Here is a 17,248-nt window from a genome sequence, read left to right on the forward strand (position 1 = left end):
GGATTCAGTAACGGTGATTTCTGTAGAGCCAAAACCTTTCCTGTGGGTTGGGGGCGTGGTGGTCCCGAGAGGCCTTCTTCCAGCTCTTTCTGTGACTGCTGGCAGGCCTCAGTTTCCCCATCTGTTCAGGAAGAATAGTCAGGAGAGCAGGGGTTTCCTGCGGTGGCCAAGGCCCTGTTGGCTCCTGAGTTCTCTGCAAGGCCTGTGTTTGGCCCCCACCCTGTAGAATCCCAGGGGAGGGGTCCCTTGCCAGTGGTGGCAGACCCTTTACCAACCTCTCCTTTTTCCTAGCAGGGTGGGCTGGCGTCTGGGGGTCATAACAGGCTCCTGGGGGCAGGTCAGCCAGCTGGCTGGTGCTGGAGTTCCTTGTGCCCTGCTGCCTGAGCTGTCCTTTCAGTTCTCTCTCTTCCTTACTGTATCACTGACTCTGCCAGCCACACCTTCCACCTGCATCTCTGTGGGGCTCCCTGGCCTAGCCTTGTCCACCTTCTCCTTCCTCTCCGTCTAAGGCCGTCTGTCTGTGTGTCTCTCTCTGTTTCTCTGTTTCTTCACCATTCCTGAGCCTCTGCCACCTCGTTCCTCGCACTCCTCATCCCATCCGCCTCTCCCCTCTCACCAGGCCCACGTTTATCTTTTCTGTAACCGTTTTTATAGGGAAAGGGAGTATCAGGAAGTGATAGGATCCAGCTAAATTCCTGCAGATACAATGACGATGGATTGCTCTGGGATGGAGTGGAGGGCCTCAACTGCAGACAGTGGGGCACAGCAGGGAGTGCTGGGCCTGAGCTCCTGGGAGGGGCAGGGGGCTGAGCCTCACCTGACAGTGCTTTTTGCCAGCCTATGCCCAGGGCATGGGGGCACACAGCTTGTACCTCAATTCACAGAGCATCCCTGACAGGCATCCAAGGGGTCCAGCTAGGAAGTCCTGAACTCCGGGTGGGGGAAGTAGGGAGGTCATCCTGGAGGATACACCTCATATGCTGCTGGGACAGAGGTTTGCCTGGAGAGCGGGGGCCAGGGCCACTGGGAGGGAAGACCTGGGTTAGGGGCTGGAGGGAGAGCTGGGTGTGGCAGGAGAGGATTCGTCCCTAGGCTGGTTGGCGGCCAGGTGTTTCTGTTGGGTACCCAGCTCTGGATTGGAAACACCAGTCTGGACAGGCAAGGCCCCCAGACCCTGCCCCACCAAGCTCGCTCCCAGCATCCAGCCCCAGTGGTGGCCAGGAGGGTACACAAGCCCTGACCTGCCTCCTGGGGTTTTGGCCTGACTCCGTACTGCATACTGTCTGCAGTACTCCTACGAGGGTAATGACATCAGCGACCTGCCTGTGAACCTGTCGGTGGTGTGGAACGGCAACTTCATCATCGATAACCCTCAGAACATCCAGGGTGAGCCGGGTGGGGTGGCACTGGGGGTGGGGCCGTGGGTTGGCCCCGCTGACTGTGTTTCCCCCTACAGCCCACCTCTACAAATGCCCGGCCCTGCGGGAGAGCTGTGGCCTCTGCCTCAAAGCTGACCCTCGCTTCGAGTGCGGCTGGTGCGTGGCTGAGCGCCGCTGTTCCCTGCGTCCTCACTGCCCTGCTGACTTGCCTGCTGCCTGGATGCATGCCCACCATGGCAGCAGCCGTTGCACCGACCCCAAGATCCTCAAGGTAGGTGCACCTCTTGGGCCACCGAGGGGAATGGGGTCTCTGACTGCCCAGCTGCCTCCCTGTGCAGCTCCTCATGGCCCTTGCTGGCCTCCCACCCTCTGTTTCCCCACAGCTGTCCCCAGAGACAGGCCCACGGCAGGGAGGCACCAGGCTTACAATCATGGGTGAGAACCTGGGCCTGCGCTTCGAGGACGTGCGGCTGGGCGTGCGAGTGGGCAAGGTGCTGTGCAGCCCTGTGGAGAGCGAGTACATCAGTGCCGAGCAGTGAGTGCCGCCTGGAGAGGGTGGGGAGGCCCTGACGCCCAGCTGGTTGCTGAAGCCCCTGGTGCCCCACAGGATCGTCTGCGAGATCGGAGATGCCAGCACAGTGCGGGCCCATGACGCCCTGGTGGAGGTGTGCGTGCGGGACTGTTCCCCCCAGTTCCGGGCCCTGTCGCCCAAACGCTTCACCTTTGTGGTAAGCCCCACCCCACCCAGCCTGGAACCCTTTCTTCCCATGAGGCCTCGGGGCTGTGAGGCCTGTCCCTGCAGGGCCTGGCTTGGCCCAAAGGCTACCTCCAGTGTGGGGCTCCTTGTCCTCGTGTGGGCTCCCCCCACCCCCTCGTGCAGCAACACCCCTACTCCTGGTCTCCATCTCCCCTCCTCATCTCTGGGGTCTGACTCCAAGTTTCTCTGTACACTTTGGGCCCTGCCTGTGGGCTCTGTCTGAGAGTCCATGGGCACAGGGCCTGGGCAAGGCTGGAGATGCAAGCAAGCCTCTGGGCCAAGGGGTAGGCCTTTCCTGGAGCTCCAGCAAGTTCCTTCTTCCCACAGACTCCAACCTTCTACCGCGTGAGTCCTGCCCGGGGGCCTCTTTCGGGGGGCACCTGGATTGGCATCGAGGGCAGCCACCTCAATGCAGGCAGTGATGTGGCCGTGTCTGTTGGCGGCCGGCCCTGCTCCTTCTCCTGGTAAGGGGTGTGGATGGGGTTGGGGGTGGGGTGGTAGGTATAGCCCACCTTCCCCTGGTGGTGGTTGGTTCAGATGGCTGCATGTCCCCTCCCGTTGCCTGGGAAACAAGGGGAACCTGGAGAGCCTGGCCAGGGTGATCACTATGGAAACCAGTGGTAAGAAGGTTACCATGGAGACAGGCTACCTCAGAGTGGGAAGGGCAGGTAGGCAGGGCTGGCCGGTGGGCAGGGCCTGGGCTCAAGGGACAGGCACAACCACCCTGTCCTGGGATTGAGGGATCCCTTGGGAACATTAATAAGTATTTTTTAAAAATTTTAAGAGAGAAAAAATGCTAACAAAAGCCCTGAGGCTTGAAATAGATAATTTTGGATTAGGGATGATAATGGAGCGGCCCTTTAAATATTTTCCTGTGGTAATTACCCGTTATCAGACTAATTATTGGTGTTTGCAGTCTTGCTGCACTCGCGGGCCTGGTGGCTGCGGGCCTCCCAGCTGTGCTGAAAGAGCTGAGGCGATGGGGACCCAGGTGCAGGTAGTGACTGGCTGGCTGCCCGCCCAGTGGGAGTGACCCAGTTCCCCCGCGCCAGCCAGTTCGTTTTGCCTACTCACAATCCAGGCCCAGGCTTAGCCCCAGGTTCACATCAGGGGAGGCGTGTGCATCACCCATGTAGCAAGAGTTGGCACTGAGCTTGGCACTTTGGTTCTCATGGCAACAGAAGCCACAGGCTGAGTGGAGGCAGTGCCACAGCAGGTGGGAAGGTCAGGGTTCCCCAGTCTCTGTCCCACCAGCCATCCCTGGGCCTCCTGGAGTTCCCTTAAACTCAGCAGCCTGCTTGTGGGGACTGCCAGGCTGGGCTCTCCAGTCTGGGCATGGGCGTGGCTGGGTCACCTGGGGAATGAGCCCCTTAGCTAGTGGGTTGGTCAGATAGGGCCTCGAATACCAAGCAGGGCAGTTTGGAAGGAGAGGGCCAGGATGGGGTCCAAGATGGGCAGACAAGCACCTGACCCCTTGGAGAAAGTAGCTGTAACAGTCCTCAGGTCCTGGTGTGGCCCCGTTTTACAACTGGGTAGGTAAGGCCTGGGGAGGAACTTGCCCACATGCCTGTTTTCGATGGAACCTAGAAACTTAGCCCACCTGGGAGGTGAGCTGTAGCACCCACATCCTCACTGTCCCATGGGGCCCCTCCAGGAGGAATTCCCGGGAGATCCGGTGTCTGACACCCCCAGGGCAGAGCCCTGGCAGCGCCCCCATTGTCATCAACATCAACCGTGCTCAGCTTACCAACCCTGAGGTGAAGTACAACTATACCGAGGACCCCACCATCCTGAAGATTGACCCAGAGTGGAGCATCAACAGGTGGGGCTGCCCCAGCCTGCCCTGAGCCCCAACCTGGCCACTGCCCTCGTCCGTGTGATGCTATGAGGACGGAGCTCTTGCACTGGGTTCTCCTCTTCCTCTTCCTTGTGTGGTCCTGCCACCAAATTTTTGGTGGTTGTATTTCTGGTGGTTTCCTTACAGTGGTGGTGCCTTGTGCAGAGCTGGGCAGGGTGTGGCCAAACCCTTCCTGTACCGCCTGGGTCTGTCTCTGTGGGTGGGAGTAGAAATAGCAAAGTTTAAGACTTTGGTCACTCTCCTGCTGTAGATGCAGCAACCTGGAAAATGGTGTTACACAAAAATTTCTCTAAACTCTGATGTTGCACTCTTTAAAAAAAAAGAATAAAGATGTTCCAGCCACAGCTCTCAGGATAATGGATCCCTGTCCTCAGATGTGGCTGATTTAATCTGAGTTCTGGTGCTGAAAGATTGTATCTTGCTTATGTCTTCTGGGAAGCTGGGTGGTGTGTCGGGACCCAGCTGTTTGTGCTGGGCTGGGGCAGAGAGCTTCACCCCATGACCCCTCATCCCCTCATCTTCTAGTGGAGGGACCCTCCTAACAGTCACAGGCACCAACCTGGCCACTGTCCGAGAACCCCGCATCCGGGCCAAGTATGGAGGTGTCGAGAGGGAGAACGTGAGTCTTTGCCCCTCCCCATACCCCTCCCCCTCCTCGGACAACCCAAGCTACCTTGGCAGTTGCTGTGCTCGGAGGCCCCAGGGAAAGAAGCCATCCCTGGTCTCTGGGTGTGCATATGTGGCGGCAGCCCCTTGGCCCTGCCAGGGCCGGGCTCCATGTGCAGAGCAGCTGGCCCAGTGTCCTCGCACCTGTGTCCCCAGAACTGCCTGGTGTACAACGACACTACCATGGTGTGCCAGGCCCCATCGGTGGACAACCCTTCCCGCAGCCCGCCCGAGCTGGGGGAGCGGCCTGAAGAGCTGGGCTTTGTCATGGATGACGTGCGCGCCCTGCTTGTGCTCAACTCCTCCTCCTTCCTCTACTTTCCCGACCCCGTGCTGGAGCCACTTAGCCCCACGGGCCTCCTGGAGCTGAAGCCTGGCTCCCCACTCATCCTCAAGGTGGGCCTCACTCAGTGGGCAGGAGTGGGGGTGCAGGTGAGGCAAGGGCCACTGGGGCTCTAGCTCATCACCCTCCACCCCCAGGGCCGGAATCTCTTACCACCTGCACCTGGCAACTCAAGGCTCAACTACACGGTGCTCATTGGCTCCACGCCCTGCATCCTCACAGTGTCAGAGACGCAGCTACTCTGCGAGTCACCCAACCTCACGGGGGAGCACAAGGTCACGGTATGTCCATAGCCCGGTGATCTCTGCCTCAGCCCTGGCTCTGGTTACTGGGTCCCTCATGTCTTTGACCCGCTGACCTAGTCCTACCTGTGACAACCCCAACTCTGCGACTGAGCCCAGCTCCAGGCAAGCCCGAACTTGGCCCTCATCCAATCCATGTACGCCTGGTGGCCTGGTACCTACCCTGGGTCCCCAGTGTCCCCATCCCCACTGAGCAGTCCAGGCCAGGGGCAGATGCTGTGGGGATCTTGAGAGTGTGGGCCCAGGAGCTGTGAGTGGGCATGTCGCCTTCTGAACAGCCTGCACCCTCACCTCCAGGTCCAGGCTGGTGGCTTCCAGTTCTCCCCGGGCATGCTGCAGATGTACTCAGACAGCCTGCTGACCCTGCCCGCCATCGTGGGGATCGGCGGGGGTGGGGGCCTCCTGCTGCTTGTCATCGTGGGGGTGCTCATTGCCTACAAGCGCAAGTCTCGTGATGCTGACCGCACCCTCAAGCGGCTGCAGCTCCAGATGGACAACCTGGAGTCCCGCGTGGCCCTCGAATGCAAGGAAGGTCTGTTGGAGCTGTGGGTGGGGAAACATGGAGGGGGGGTGGTTCCAGGAATGTAGGGCATGCTGGGGTGCTGCTGCTTCTGAGCCAGGGGCTGCCTGCCTGCCAACTCCACTCAGTTTGCAACATTCTTGATGGCCTCACTGTGCTGGGCTTGTTCCCAGTGAGGCAAGCAGGGGCCTCACTGGGGCCTGGGGCCTTGGAGCCTTGGGGCCTTGGGGCAGGTATGGCTTCTGTGGGGTGCTGCTTACAATGCAGACTCTAGCCGTCTGAGCCCCATCTTGGCTGTAGAACCTTGGACAGACACATAATCATGGGTGTCTCGGTTCCTTATCTGTAGGATGGGCGTAGTGCCAGTGCCCACTTCACTGGGGGCTGTGAGTGCCAGATGGCCTGTGCAGAGCCTGCAGGGCAGTGCTGCCTGCATGCTCGTGCTAGCGTGGTGGCTCCATGCCTGTGGCCAAGCATCGTGCTGAGTAGGCCTTTTCTTTATCCCTCAGCACATGCAGACCCTGGCCTGGGGTGGCTTTTGTCCTTGAGGAGCCCTTTCTCGGGGAGTCAGGCTATAGTCCTCTGAGGATGGGCATGTGTACGTCTTGACCCTGGGTGTGAATGGCAGAAATCAGCTCTGACTGGCTTCTGCAGGGGAAGTGCAGAGTACGCTGGCTTCCGGAATGTAAGCCTGTCAGGAATCTCTTCGTCTTGGGGCTCCTCACTCCCTGTGGTGACAAGATGGCCATAGTGGGTGAGCTTAGCTTCCCTGCTGTGCCCAACTCCGGCCAATTCCTGATGTCATACCTGGTCACGTGCTCCCTAAGCCTGTGACTCTGAAGCCCCTGATGGAAAGTGGGTGGACCCCAGGGGCAGGTGAAGGTGGTCCAGAGAAGCGGGGAGGTGGGGAGTTCTGGAGGCAGAGGCCACAGATGTCGGAATTGTGTGAGCAGTGGCTAGCGGGTCAGCAAGCTGGAACAGAGGGCATCCCCATGGGCTTTCTGTCTCTTCCTGATGTTTCATAGGAAGGCCAGTGTGCTCGAGGTGCCATGGCTCATCCCTGGCAGAGTTGAGGGCAGCACTGCTGGCTGGGTGGGTGGGACCTAGTACTGGCAGCAGGGAAGTGGGGGCTGGGGCCATGGGCAATGGGCTGTACAGTGGTCACTTGAGGGTTAGGTTCAGCTACCATGCATGTGCCTTGGCCCATGATGGCCGGCTTCCCTGGCTAGGTATGAGATGGTGCCTCAGGGCTAGGTCCCCAGCAACAGGCCAGCCCCTACCCACTCCTGGTCTCGGGCTCTGTGCATGTCTCTGAGCAACATCTAAGGAGCTGGGGATGTTAGGAGGGGTGAACAGCAGCACTGGTGATAATCATGTTATTGGATGTTTGTGAGGTGCTAGGCACAACCGTAGCATTTTGCTGATATTGGCTAGTGAATGCTCACAGTTCTAGAAGGCAGACACTAGCAGTGTTCCTAAATGTGAATGAAGAAAAGGAGCTAAGTATTAGGGCAGGCCTAAGGGCCTCGAGGTCATAATGAGCCTGTCATCAGTTGTTAACTTGAATGGGACCAAGGTATCCCTTTGCCGAGTACCCTGCCAGTCCTGGGAGCCTCCTCACTCCCCGACAGACCTGCCTGCCACTGATGGGACATAAGCAGGTGTGCAGGGACCAGAGGGGAGTTCTGCAGGCGGGAACCTCTACTGGAGCACGGACGGCTGTCCACTGAGGCGGGTGTGCATGAAGCCTTAATCTGCCAGCGTGTGTAGGTGCAATAGCTGGTGGGCACCCCGGGGCAGCCAGGTAGAGATAAACAAACGCCCGGCAGCCGTGCTGAAGAGATGAAGGCCCGGCTCTTAGTTAAACTTGCTCAGAGCCAGCCAGGCACTCCTCTGTCTCCTGATCCGATAGCTCATCCCTTGGGCTGCTGCAGGGTCAATACCTCACACCTCTGGAATGTTTCCGTCAGGGCCTGCACCTGCCTGCCTTGTTTCTGAGAGAGGCAGAGCCGCCTGGAGTGGGTGGGCAGTGTAGCGGCCTGCAGGCCTGAGCTGTGCATTTGGTGGCTGTCAGGGTGGAGGGCTGGGGAGCTTGCACAGCCCCTGGGTCCTGGCACCTCTGCTGCCCACCATCTCCTTCATCTGGACATGACCCTTCTCTTTCCAGGCGGCTGAGTCCAGGGGAACCAGGGTGGGCAGTTGGTGCTCTCTCAGGTGGCAAAGAGCTGACACCCATTGTTACTCCACCCCCACATGCCAGTGTGCGGTATGAGGGGTGAATGCCTGTCTTGGGCCCAGGCATTCCCTGGTATTGCTGCATGTTGGGAGCTCCATGTACCTGGGCCTTGTCCAGTACCTTCTCTGCTCTCATCTTGACTAATCCTGTGATGACTCAGAGAAACAAAGGGATTTTGTCCCTGTGTTAGGACCAGGGAAACTGAGGCATAGGCAGGTGCAGTACTTTCCTAAGGTCACCCAACCAGTGAGCAGCAGAGCCAGCGTTTAAGCCTGGCCCTGAGTGGGGGTCGGGGAGCCTGGAGGCCAGTGGGGCACCCGCCTTGATTCCTGGTCTGGCCATAGCCTTTGCAGAGCTGCAGACGGACATCCACGAGCTGACCAATGACCTGGATGGTGCTGGCATCCCCTTCCTCGACTACAGGACGTACGCCATGCGGGTGCTCTTCCCCGGGATTGAGGACCACCCAGTGCTCAAGGAGATGGAGGTGGGCTGCTGGCCGGGGCTCATCCCGCATCCACCGAGGGGCTCCTGGGGTGCTGGTGGGCAGCTGGAGGGTCCTGATGGATGGCTTGAGCCTGTAGGGAGGGGAGCTGGGAAGCAAGGAGGAAGGTCAGGAAGGGGTCTGGGGTGGGAGAGTCACAACCCAGCAAACCATCCCAGTGACTGGGCTCCTTGGGGCCGCCTTGGTTTTGTGGAGCCCTCTAGTCCGTCTCATACACCCTGCAGCTCACCTGGTCTGTCTCCTAGTGGTTCTGAATGCCAAGCCTCACTGGGCAGGAGCCCAGCCAATGTATGCTGGCAGGTGTGAGTGCTCAGCTGGAATTCTTGTGGCTGTTGGGGCAGGAACGCGTGACCGAGGAAGCATGGAGGCCGTCAGAGCTGGGCTTTTCTCTGAAGATGTTGTCAGAGTCCTGGCTGTTGGCGCAACACATCTTTAGGGGCCTCCCAGGCAGGCCAGGAGCCCAGTTCCTCGCTGGGAATAGCCAGGGCTCTGCAGATCAGCTCTGTCATGTTCTCTAGCCAAGGGCATCCCTTCTCTGCACACCTTGCATGTTGGGGGCCTGCTCACCTGTGTGGTTCCATTGGTGGGATGTTTCCTCTTAGGCTGAACCTGAAAGATTTCCTGTCACTCTGGCTTGGGCCCAGGCATTCCCTGGGATTGCTGCATGTTGGGAGCTCCATGTCCTCTGTCAGGTCTCTCCTGATGTTGCTATCTGCTGTGCTGGTCCGGCTGCTTTCATAGCTGTGACTGTGTGTTCTTCTTGGGACCTGCCATCTGTCTGCCTGAGCTGGGAGCCAGGTGTCACTGGTGGCCTCTGCCTGACAAGCCTTGGTACAGATAAGAGAACCAGCCACGCCTGCATCCCACCTCTCTTCCCACCTCCATGCCATGTGGCCCTAATAAGCCTCTTTCCCCACTGGACTTCAGGCATCTTCCATGAAGTGGGGAGGGTGGTTTCTGGGTTGATGGTTGTGGCAAGAGCAGAGTGAGTGCCCAGCAGATGGGGTGTTGGGTTGTTCTTCCAAACTGCTAGATGGTGGCAGGAACAGGCCCTCATTCTACACCCCTCACTGACGCTGGTATGCCTGGGTCTCTGTCTGGAGTGGGTATCTCAGGCAGCTGCCAGGCTACATCCATTCTGCTGAGGACTGTTGAGGCCTGGACACCTGTCAGGGTATCACCTGCCTCTGAGGCCTGCTCTGTGGCCCTGCCCTGCCCTCTGGCCCTGCCCTGCCCCTCCCCTCCATGACAGTACTGGATACCCTGCTGTGGGTCTGAGCAAGCTCCTGTCCTCCCAGGTACAGGCCAATGTGGAGAAATCACTGACACTGTTTGGGCAGCTGCTGACCAAGAAGCACTTCCTGCTGACCTTTATCCGCACGTTGGAGGCCCAACGCAGCTTCTCCATGCGCGACCGTGGGAACGTGGCCTCGCTCATCATGACAGCTCTGCAGGGCGAGATGGAGTATGCCACGGGCGTGCTCAAGCAGCTGCTGTCTGACCTCATTGAGAAGAACCTCGAGAGCAAGAACCACCCCAAGCTGCTGTTGCGGCGGTGAGCCCACACCTCCCACCTGCAGACACCAAGGCCTGCTGGGTGCTCGGCCTGGGGCGTTACTGTAGCGGCTCTGGGGGAAGCTCTGGTTTCCTCTGGCCAGATATTGGTAGTGGTGACCTGGTATGTTGGGCATGGAGCTCCACTCTGGGGCCATCAGTGTCAGGCCTGAGTCATGCTCAGAGGCCTTTTCTGGGGCCGAGGGCTGGGGTCTCCACCACAGCTCCCCAGCCCATGAGTGCCTTTAGTGCTGTAGGAAGGGGTGATGGTGGGGGTGGGCATATTGTGTGGGCCTGGCAGTGGAAGTTATGTCACCCTGCCTCTGTCTGTCTCCAGGACCGAGTCAGTAGCAGAGAAGATGCTGACCAACTGGTTCACCTTCCTTTTGTACAAATTCCTCAAGGTAGGTGGGCTGGGGAGGAGAGAACGACAAGAGGGTGTTGGGGACAGATGAATGGGTGTGAGGAAAAAGGAGGCCAGAGATGCACAGTCTCAGCCCAGAGTGGCTCAGAGTGGACTCCCGCAGGACATGGACCCATTGGCCCCTCTCCTGTCTCCATGAGACTGTCCAGGCCTCACCCAGCCACCAAGGCAGGAGTGGACACCCCAGCTCTGAGGCAAGCTGTCTTGGGCCTCAGCTAGTGTGCGGCTGAGCTGGAGTTTGAATACAGGCCCAGGTCTCTGCACTGTACCCATGGCTTCGAGCTAAGGATGAGGGGGGACAACCTGGCAGGGAGTCCATGTGTCCAGCACCCAGGCTGGGCCAGCCTGGGGAGACACCTGGGGCCTCCTGGTGGCTCTCGTTGTGGGGAGAAGCTGCACAAACAAGCCCCGGTTCAGGCTTGGGAGCGTCCCTCACCCCTAGAAGACGGGCCCTGACCGGAGGCCGTCCTCAGAAGGGGTAGAGGCAGAGGGCACAAACTGCAGCCCCAGGCCAGACGTGGGTCCAGGTGGATCCGGTGTGGCTGCATGTAGAGAGTGGGAGATCGCTCAGACCCAGGTATCTGGTTTCCCTTGAAATCTGAAGGCTTGGCAGACACACTCACAAGGTGGGGACAGTGGGCCCCAGGCCAAGCCTGGGGTGTATATTCATACGTGTTCCGCTCATTTCTGACCTCTGTCCCCAGGTGTATGTTCATACATGTTCCACTCATTTCTCTGACCTCTGTAGACGTTCTGCAGATGGCCAGCATGATGGGCAGTGGAGCCTAGTGGCCTGAATATCCTCATGGTTGCTTCTTAGCCATGGACCTCTGTTTCCTGTGTCCTTACTGAATCAGGGACACCCAAGGGGCCCTTCAGCCCTTCACTCAATGCTGTTGGGCCCAGGCCCTGGTGGCGTAGAGGTGCCCAGAGCAGAGTCCTGCCTGGCTGGGAGAGAGGGTAAATGGGAGTCGGGACACGTGAAAAGGGGCAGATGTCAAGGGGTGGGTGAGGTTTGAGGAAGGAAGGGAGGGAGTTGCTTAGCAAGGCAGAGGGAGCGACGGCTCTGAGGTGGGGGTGAGGTACTGTGTGGACAGGGAGACAGGCTGTGCAGGGCTCATCTGGGAAAATCCAGGCCTGTGGAGAGTGTCCAGTAAATGCTGGGGTTCTTGTTATGCTGAGCTGGGAGCCTGTAAGGAAAAGTTGTGCATTTCCTGTAAAATTCTGTGAGACGGTGATGTATTTACACGCTCATTGAATTGCACTCTGGAAGCCAAGAGAAGCAGGTTTAGAGGACACGAGCCACTGGGTCTGAGCTGCCTTAGCTTCATCGACCCGTCTGCTCCTGAGGCTCCTCAGGCGGAGAAAGGGGTCCCAGCTTGACAAATCCAGTCCGAGGCCTGGATTGGGTGTGTGCTGTGGGATGCCAGGTGGAGGGTCAGGCTGCAGGAAGTAGGCAAGTGGGGCCGGCACGGGGGGTTGAAGGCAGAGCGGTTGAGTGGGTGCTGCTATCAGGAAGCTCTGCTGTGGGCTCGAGGGTGGGGGCTACTTCATGGAGGATCGGGTCGGGTATCGGATAGGGGGAGAGGAGGCCAGGGCTGGCCAAGGGAGTGGGAAGGCAGTGTTGGGAGTACAGGCCAAGCTGACTGGCTCACCCTTATGGGGTTCCATTGAAGAAGCTGAGCAGGGCCAGGGTGTGCTTCGATCTGCTCAGAGCACCCCCCTACTCCCATATCATGTTTGCCCCTCACGATATGGATGTGTGAGGTGCTGGGCAGGAGGAACTGGCCCAGAGCCATTTGGTTCTGCAGGAGGGGTACCCGGCACTGGCTCAGGCTCCTCCCGTCTACATTAGCTGGCCACTGACTTTGTGCCACAACTGTTTTGGTTTTTTCAGTGTATACGGTCACTCCTGTGTGTCTGCAGGTCCTATATCCATGGATTCAACCAACCACAGATCAAAAATATTCAGGAAAAGAGATGTTACATTGTTACTGACGTGTTACTATGTAGTTAGGCCTATGATGGTTGTATCTACACTGGATTAGGTACAGACTTTTCTTGTCGTTATTCCCTAAACAATACAGTATAAAACTATTTCCACAGCATTTACATTGTGTTAGGTATTATAAGTAATCTGGAGGTTATTTAAAGTAAATGGGAGGATGTCTGTAGATTATATGCAGATATTATGCCACTTTATATAAGGGACTTGAGCATCTGCGAGTTTGCTATGGGGGAGGTCCTGGAACCAGTCACCGTGAGTACAGAGGGATGAGTGCACTGTATTATTTTTTTTTTTTTTTTCAGTTTCAGTAAGAAATAATTGACATATATCACTGTATAAGTTTAAGGTATGCAACATAAGAGTTTGATTTACATTTATTGGGAAATGATTACCACAAAGGTAAGGTTAGTTAACATCTCCATTTCATATCAATAAATAAAAAATTCTCGTGATAACAGCTTTTTTCTCCATTGGTCCATACTTTGACTTGGTACACTTTTTAGAACAATTTTAGTTTCACAGCGAAATCAAGCAGAAATTACAGAGATTTCCCATGTATCACGTGCCCTCTTACAGCCTCCCCATTATTACATCCTCCACCAGAGTGGTGCATTGGTCACAATCGATGAACCTAAGTTAAAATAACATCCCCCAAAGGCCATAGTTCACGTGAGGGTTCGCCCTGGGTGCTACACATTTGGTTTTGGACAAATGGTAGTGACCTGCACCCACCATTACAGTATTAGTAATTTCACTGCCCTAGATGCCTGTGGGCCACCTCTTCACCTAGCAACCACTGATACTTCCCTGTCTCCACAGTTTTGCCTTTTCCAGTATGTCCTGTAGTTGGAATCATACAGTATGTAGCCTTTTCAGACTCCTCTCTCATGTAGTAATATGCACTTGAGGTTCCTCCATGTCTTCCCATGGCTTGAAAGTTCATTTCTTTTTAGTGTGCCATACATTGTTTTTAAACACCCCAATCCCTGTCATTCTTTACTGTCTTTAAGAAACAAACAAAAATTGAACTGGAAAAGTAACCCATGTTCATTTTAGATACCTAGACAGCACAGAGTGAGTGTAAAGGGCTGAGCCGTTCCCCCTCCCCCTCCCGTTCTGGGGTAACCACCATCAGTGTTGGGATGTGTGTCCTCCCACGCTGGGTTCTGAACTGGGAAGCAAATATCTATAAATAGCGTCTAGTAAGAAGAAACCCTGGTGTTGTACCTTTTCTTCCCTACAGGTCCTTTCCGTTTTAGGGCCATACATTTTGCACTGCACTGTGCTTCCCCTCCTCGGGCAAAGGTGTGGTGGCCGCCTCTGCAGGTGGTTTTCCTTCTTTTTTAAAAAATATATTTTATTGATTTTTTACAGAGAGGAAGGGAGAGGGTTAGAGAGTTAGAAACATCGATGAGAGAGAAACATCGATTAGCTGCCTCCTGCACACCCCCCACTGGGGATGTGCCCGCAACCAAGGCACATGCCCTTGACTGGAATCGAACTCAGGACCCTTCAGTCCGCAGCCAGCTCTCGATCCACTGAGCCAAACTGGTCAGGGCCCGTTTTCCTTCTTGTTAACAGTTGCATAATGTTCCCAGTGTGAGTGCTGTGCTGCCCGAGGTGGTAGGAGAGGTTGCATTTTTCCTCTCTGTGCCCTGCACTGTGGCCAGCATGCTGATCAGTGATCTTTGCGTGTTCATGCTGAAGTGGATGTCCAGAACGATGATTGTAGGTGATCAGGCATGTTCATTTTTTATTGGAATATATGCTGCAAAGTTGTCCTGCAAAAAAGGGTTGCACCGATTCAGTGTTTTAGAATCTTACCCAGGCCTTGGATAACACCTACTTTATCAGCTTTCTTTTTTCATCTTTGCCAGCTGGTTGCTTTAATTACTGTTTCTCTAATAACTTGGGCATCCTTTTTTGATTGGCCACTTTTATTTTTTTAATGTCTTTTTTTTTATCCTTAATTGCTTTTGCTTTTTTAGAGTTATTTCTTCCAGTATTTTATACAGGTTTTTTTTAAAATACAAAGTTTCCATTTTGTATAACTCCTGTGTTGTTCATAGAATTGATTTTTATTTGTGTACTCTGTGAGGTAGGCTCCCACTTGATTCCCCCTCCCCCCTCCGAAGTGGAGAAACACTTGTCCTAACATCATTTATAGAATAGACTATATTTGTATTATCTTTGTACTTGAAAATTCATTGGTAGTTTCTGCATGTTCAGAGCTGGGGCTGGAAGGCATTTGAGGACATCCTTTTCCCTCACTTTATAGGAAACTGAGGCCCAAGGAGGGTAGGACTAGAGGTCCTTGGGTTCTGGGCCTTCCTGTCTCCTGGCCTTAGATCTTCCATTCCTACTTTGCCCAATCTGGGCAGGTTTTGCAAGAGCGTTTGGAGCCAGCACTGGGGAGCCTGCTGGCTGGGCCAGGCATAGATAGCCGGCTCAGCGTACGCCCTCTGAGGACACTTGGCATTTGAGGACTAGGTACTTTGGAGGTAGATGGATCTGGGTTAGAATCCTGGCTTCCCTTATTCACTGTGTCACCCTGGGCCAATAACCTCTTCCTTCTGACTTTTAGAAATACCCCTTTCTCCTCTGCGCGGTGCAAGCAGGGGAGGAGCCTTGGGCGGGTGCTTGGTCTGTCCCCCAGCCACTCCCTTCGGATGGGGTTTGCAGGAAGAGGCAGCTATTAATGGCACTGCATCCTAATCTGCACCCATTCTTGCCTTCTTCCCAGCTGACTTAATGAAGTCAAGTTTGCAAATGAAACATAATTTAGAGGTAGGCATGTCGGAGAGTCTGGGGCTGTTTCTTTAATTATTGCAGATGCTAACAAGGTGCCCAGAGCATCTGGTTATGGGGCAGAGCTGCTGCTTGTGTGACGGAGGGGGTGGGGTGGCCAGGATGCTGCCTCCTTGGAGCACACTCCTGAACTCCACCCATCGGGGGCCAAGGCAGTGCTGGAGCCTGTGCCCACACTCGGGCCCCTTGAGGCGTGGCTCTTGCAGTCAGGGCCAGCCCGGGGCAGACAGGACGGGTGAGCTCTGATGTTGGCTTTCTTCCCTTTGCTGTAAGGACATGAGCCTCTTCCTTCAACAACTGTTTTCACTCATGGCATCTGTTGTCCAGCAGTGTCTGGAGCCCCAGGCATACACAGGCTCCGTGCTAGGTGTTAGGATGTAATGTGGGTGAGCCGGCCGTGCTCTGGCCCTCAGGCAGCTTCCACGCCAGCTGGGAGAGAGCCTCACAGAGAGCAACAGCAGCCGGAGGTTGTAGCAGGGCCCTGATGGTGATGAGGGCCAGCAGCTTTGGCCTGGTGGTCAGCGGGAGCTGTTTCTGAGAAGGCAGATTGGGTGGAGTCCAGAAGGGCCAGTGAAGACCTGAGGAGAGATTGCTGGCTGCAGGGACAGCAGTGCCCAGGCCCTGAGGTGGGACACTAGGTGGTTGGAAGAGCAGGAGACAGCTTTCGTGGCTGCGATGTGGTAGCTGGGGGGCAATGGTCAGGGTGGGAGCAGAGCAGACCCTCACAGAATGCCCAGAGGCCGCCCCACAGCACCGTGGCTCTGGACTTCTGTGCCCCTCAGTGCTGGTGAACTGCCCTGTGTCGGTGCATCCTCACCTCGCGAGTAACGGAGCGGGGCAGCCCTCTACCTGCAGTGGCGGGGTCCCAGTTAGGAGGGCCCCTGACAGCCAACAAATCAAGGTCATACCAAGTTCTCTATGGCACAGGGTTGCCCATGTCGTGGTCCATGGGGGGCCAGAGTACAGTGTTGGCACCTCAGGCTCCAGCAAGTGGGGTGCTAGGGCACTGGCTAGGGACTGGGGCAGTGGACCCGCTGAGGCCTGAGCTGGGGGGACTCAGGGCTTTCGTCTTCCTTGGCATGAAGGCCACGTGGCCACATCGCGTTTTCTGCTGTCCTCGTGACACTCTTTGCTAAGGTCGCGTTGGGGTTTTCACGTCAACATTCATAGGGGCAGCAGGTCTGTTTAACTTACTCTCTTGCACAGTCTTTGTTGGGCTCTGGAACCAGGCTTCTACGTGCCTTCTTAGAAGAATTTGAAAATGTTGCTGATTTCTCCTTGCGGGAACGGTGCAGAGGCACCAGAAGGGTGGGGGCGGGTGGGCAGGGCTGGAAGCCCCTGGGGTCCTGGCTGCAGCCTGACTGCCCTCTCACCTGTGCCACAGGAGTGCGCAGGGGAGCCTCTGTTTATGCTGTACTGCGCCATCAAGCAGCAGATGGAGAAGGGCCCCATCGATGCCATCACGGGTGAGGCACGCTACTCCCTGAGTGAGGACAAGCTGATCCGGCAGCAGATCGACTACAAGATGCTGGTGAGCGCAGGCCCAGCGTCCTGCCCTGCCCCCCACCCATGCTCTCCCGCAGGCCTACTCCCTGAGAGGTGAGTGCTGATGCTGCACCCCTTCTTCCCCCAGACCCTGAACTGTGTGAACCCTGAGAACGAGAACGCACCTGAGGTGCCAGTGAAGGGACTAAACTGCGACACAGTGACGCAGGTCAAGGAGAAGCTGCTGGACGCTGTGTACAAGGGTGTGCCTTACTCCCAGCGGCCCAAGACTGGGGACATGGACCTGGGTGAGTGAGGGAGGGGCTCCATGCTATTTGGCAGTGTGGCCGTGCTGAGGTTCTGAGCAATGGGCCTGCCAAGGTGGCGCCTCCCAAGGTGTGCA

At 56.5% G+C, this 17,248-nt stretch overlaps 1 protein-coding gene across 1 annotated transcript in view; it reads left to right on the forward strand.

Annotated features, from left to right (window-relative positions):
• PLXNA1 (plexin A1) overlaps positions 1-17,248 on the forward strand; it is a 53,074-nt gene that overhangs the window by 26,753 nt on the left and 9,073 nt on the right. The window contains exons 11-25 of the mRNA XM_006102367.3: positions 1,290-1,386; positions 1,457-1,650; positions 1,763-1,914; positions 1,987-2,107; positions 2,464-2,600; positions 3,791-3,958; positions 4,520-4,613; positions 4,817-5,056; positions 5,141-5,284; positions 5,603-5,837; positions 8,406-8,548; positions 9,865-10,121; positions 10,458-10,524; positions 16,745-16,891; positions 16,994-17,153. Coding sequence (XP_006102429.1) covers positions 1,290-1,386; positions 1,457-1,650; positions 1,763-1,914; positions 1,987-2,107; positions 2,464-2,600; positions 3,791-3,958; positions 4,520-4,613; positions 4,817-5,056; positions 5,141-5,284; positions 5,603-5,837; positions 8,406-8,548; positions 9,865-10,121; positions 10,458-10,524; positions 16,745-16,891; positions 16,994-17,153 — 2,356 coding nt within the window. The remainder of the gene's footprint in view (positions 1-1,289; positions 1,387-1,456; positions 1,651-1,762; positions 1,915-1,986; positions 2,108-2,463; positions 2,601-3,790; positions 3,959-4,519; positions 4,614-4,816; positions 5,057-5,140; positions 5,285-5,602; positions 5,838-8,405; positions 8,549-9,864; positions 10,122-10,457; positions 10,525-16,744; positions 16,892-16,993; positions 17,154-17,248) is intronic.

Source organism: Myotis lucifugus, unplaced genomic scaffold (assembly GCF_000147115.1).
Source record: "Myotis lucifugus unplaced genomic scaffold, Myoluc2.0 scaffold_410, whole genome shotgun sequence".
In the NCBI taxonomy this organism is placed as follows: Eukaryota; Metazoa; Chordata; class Mammalia; order Chiroptera; family Vespertilionidae; genus Myotis; species Myotis lucifugus.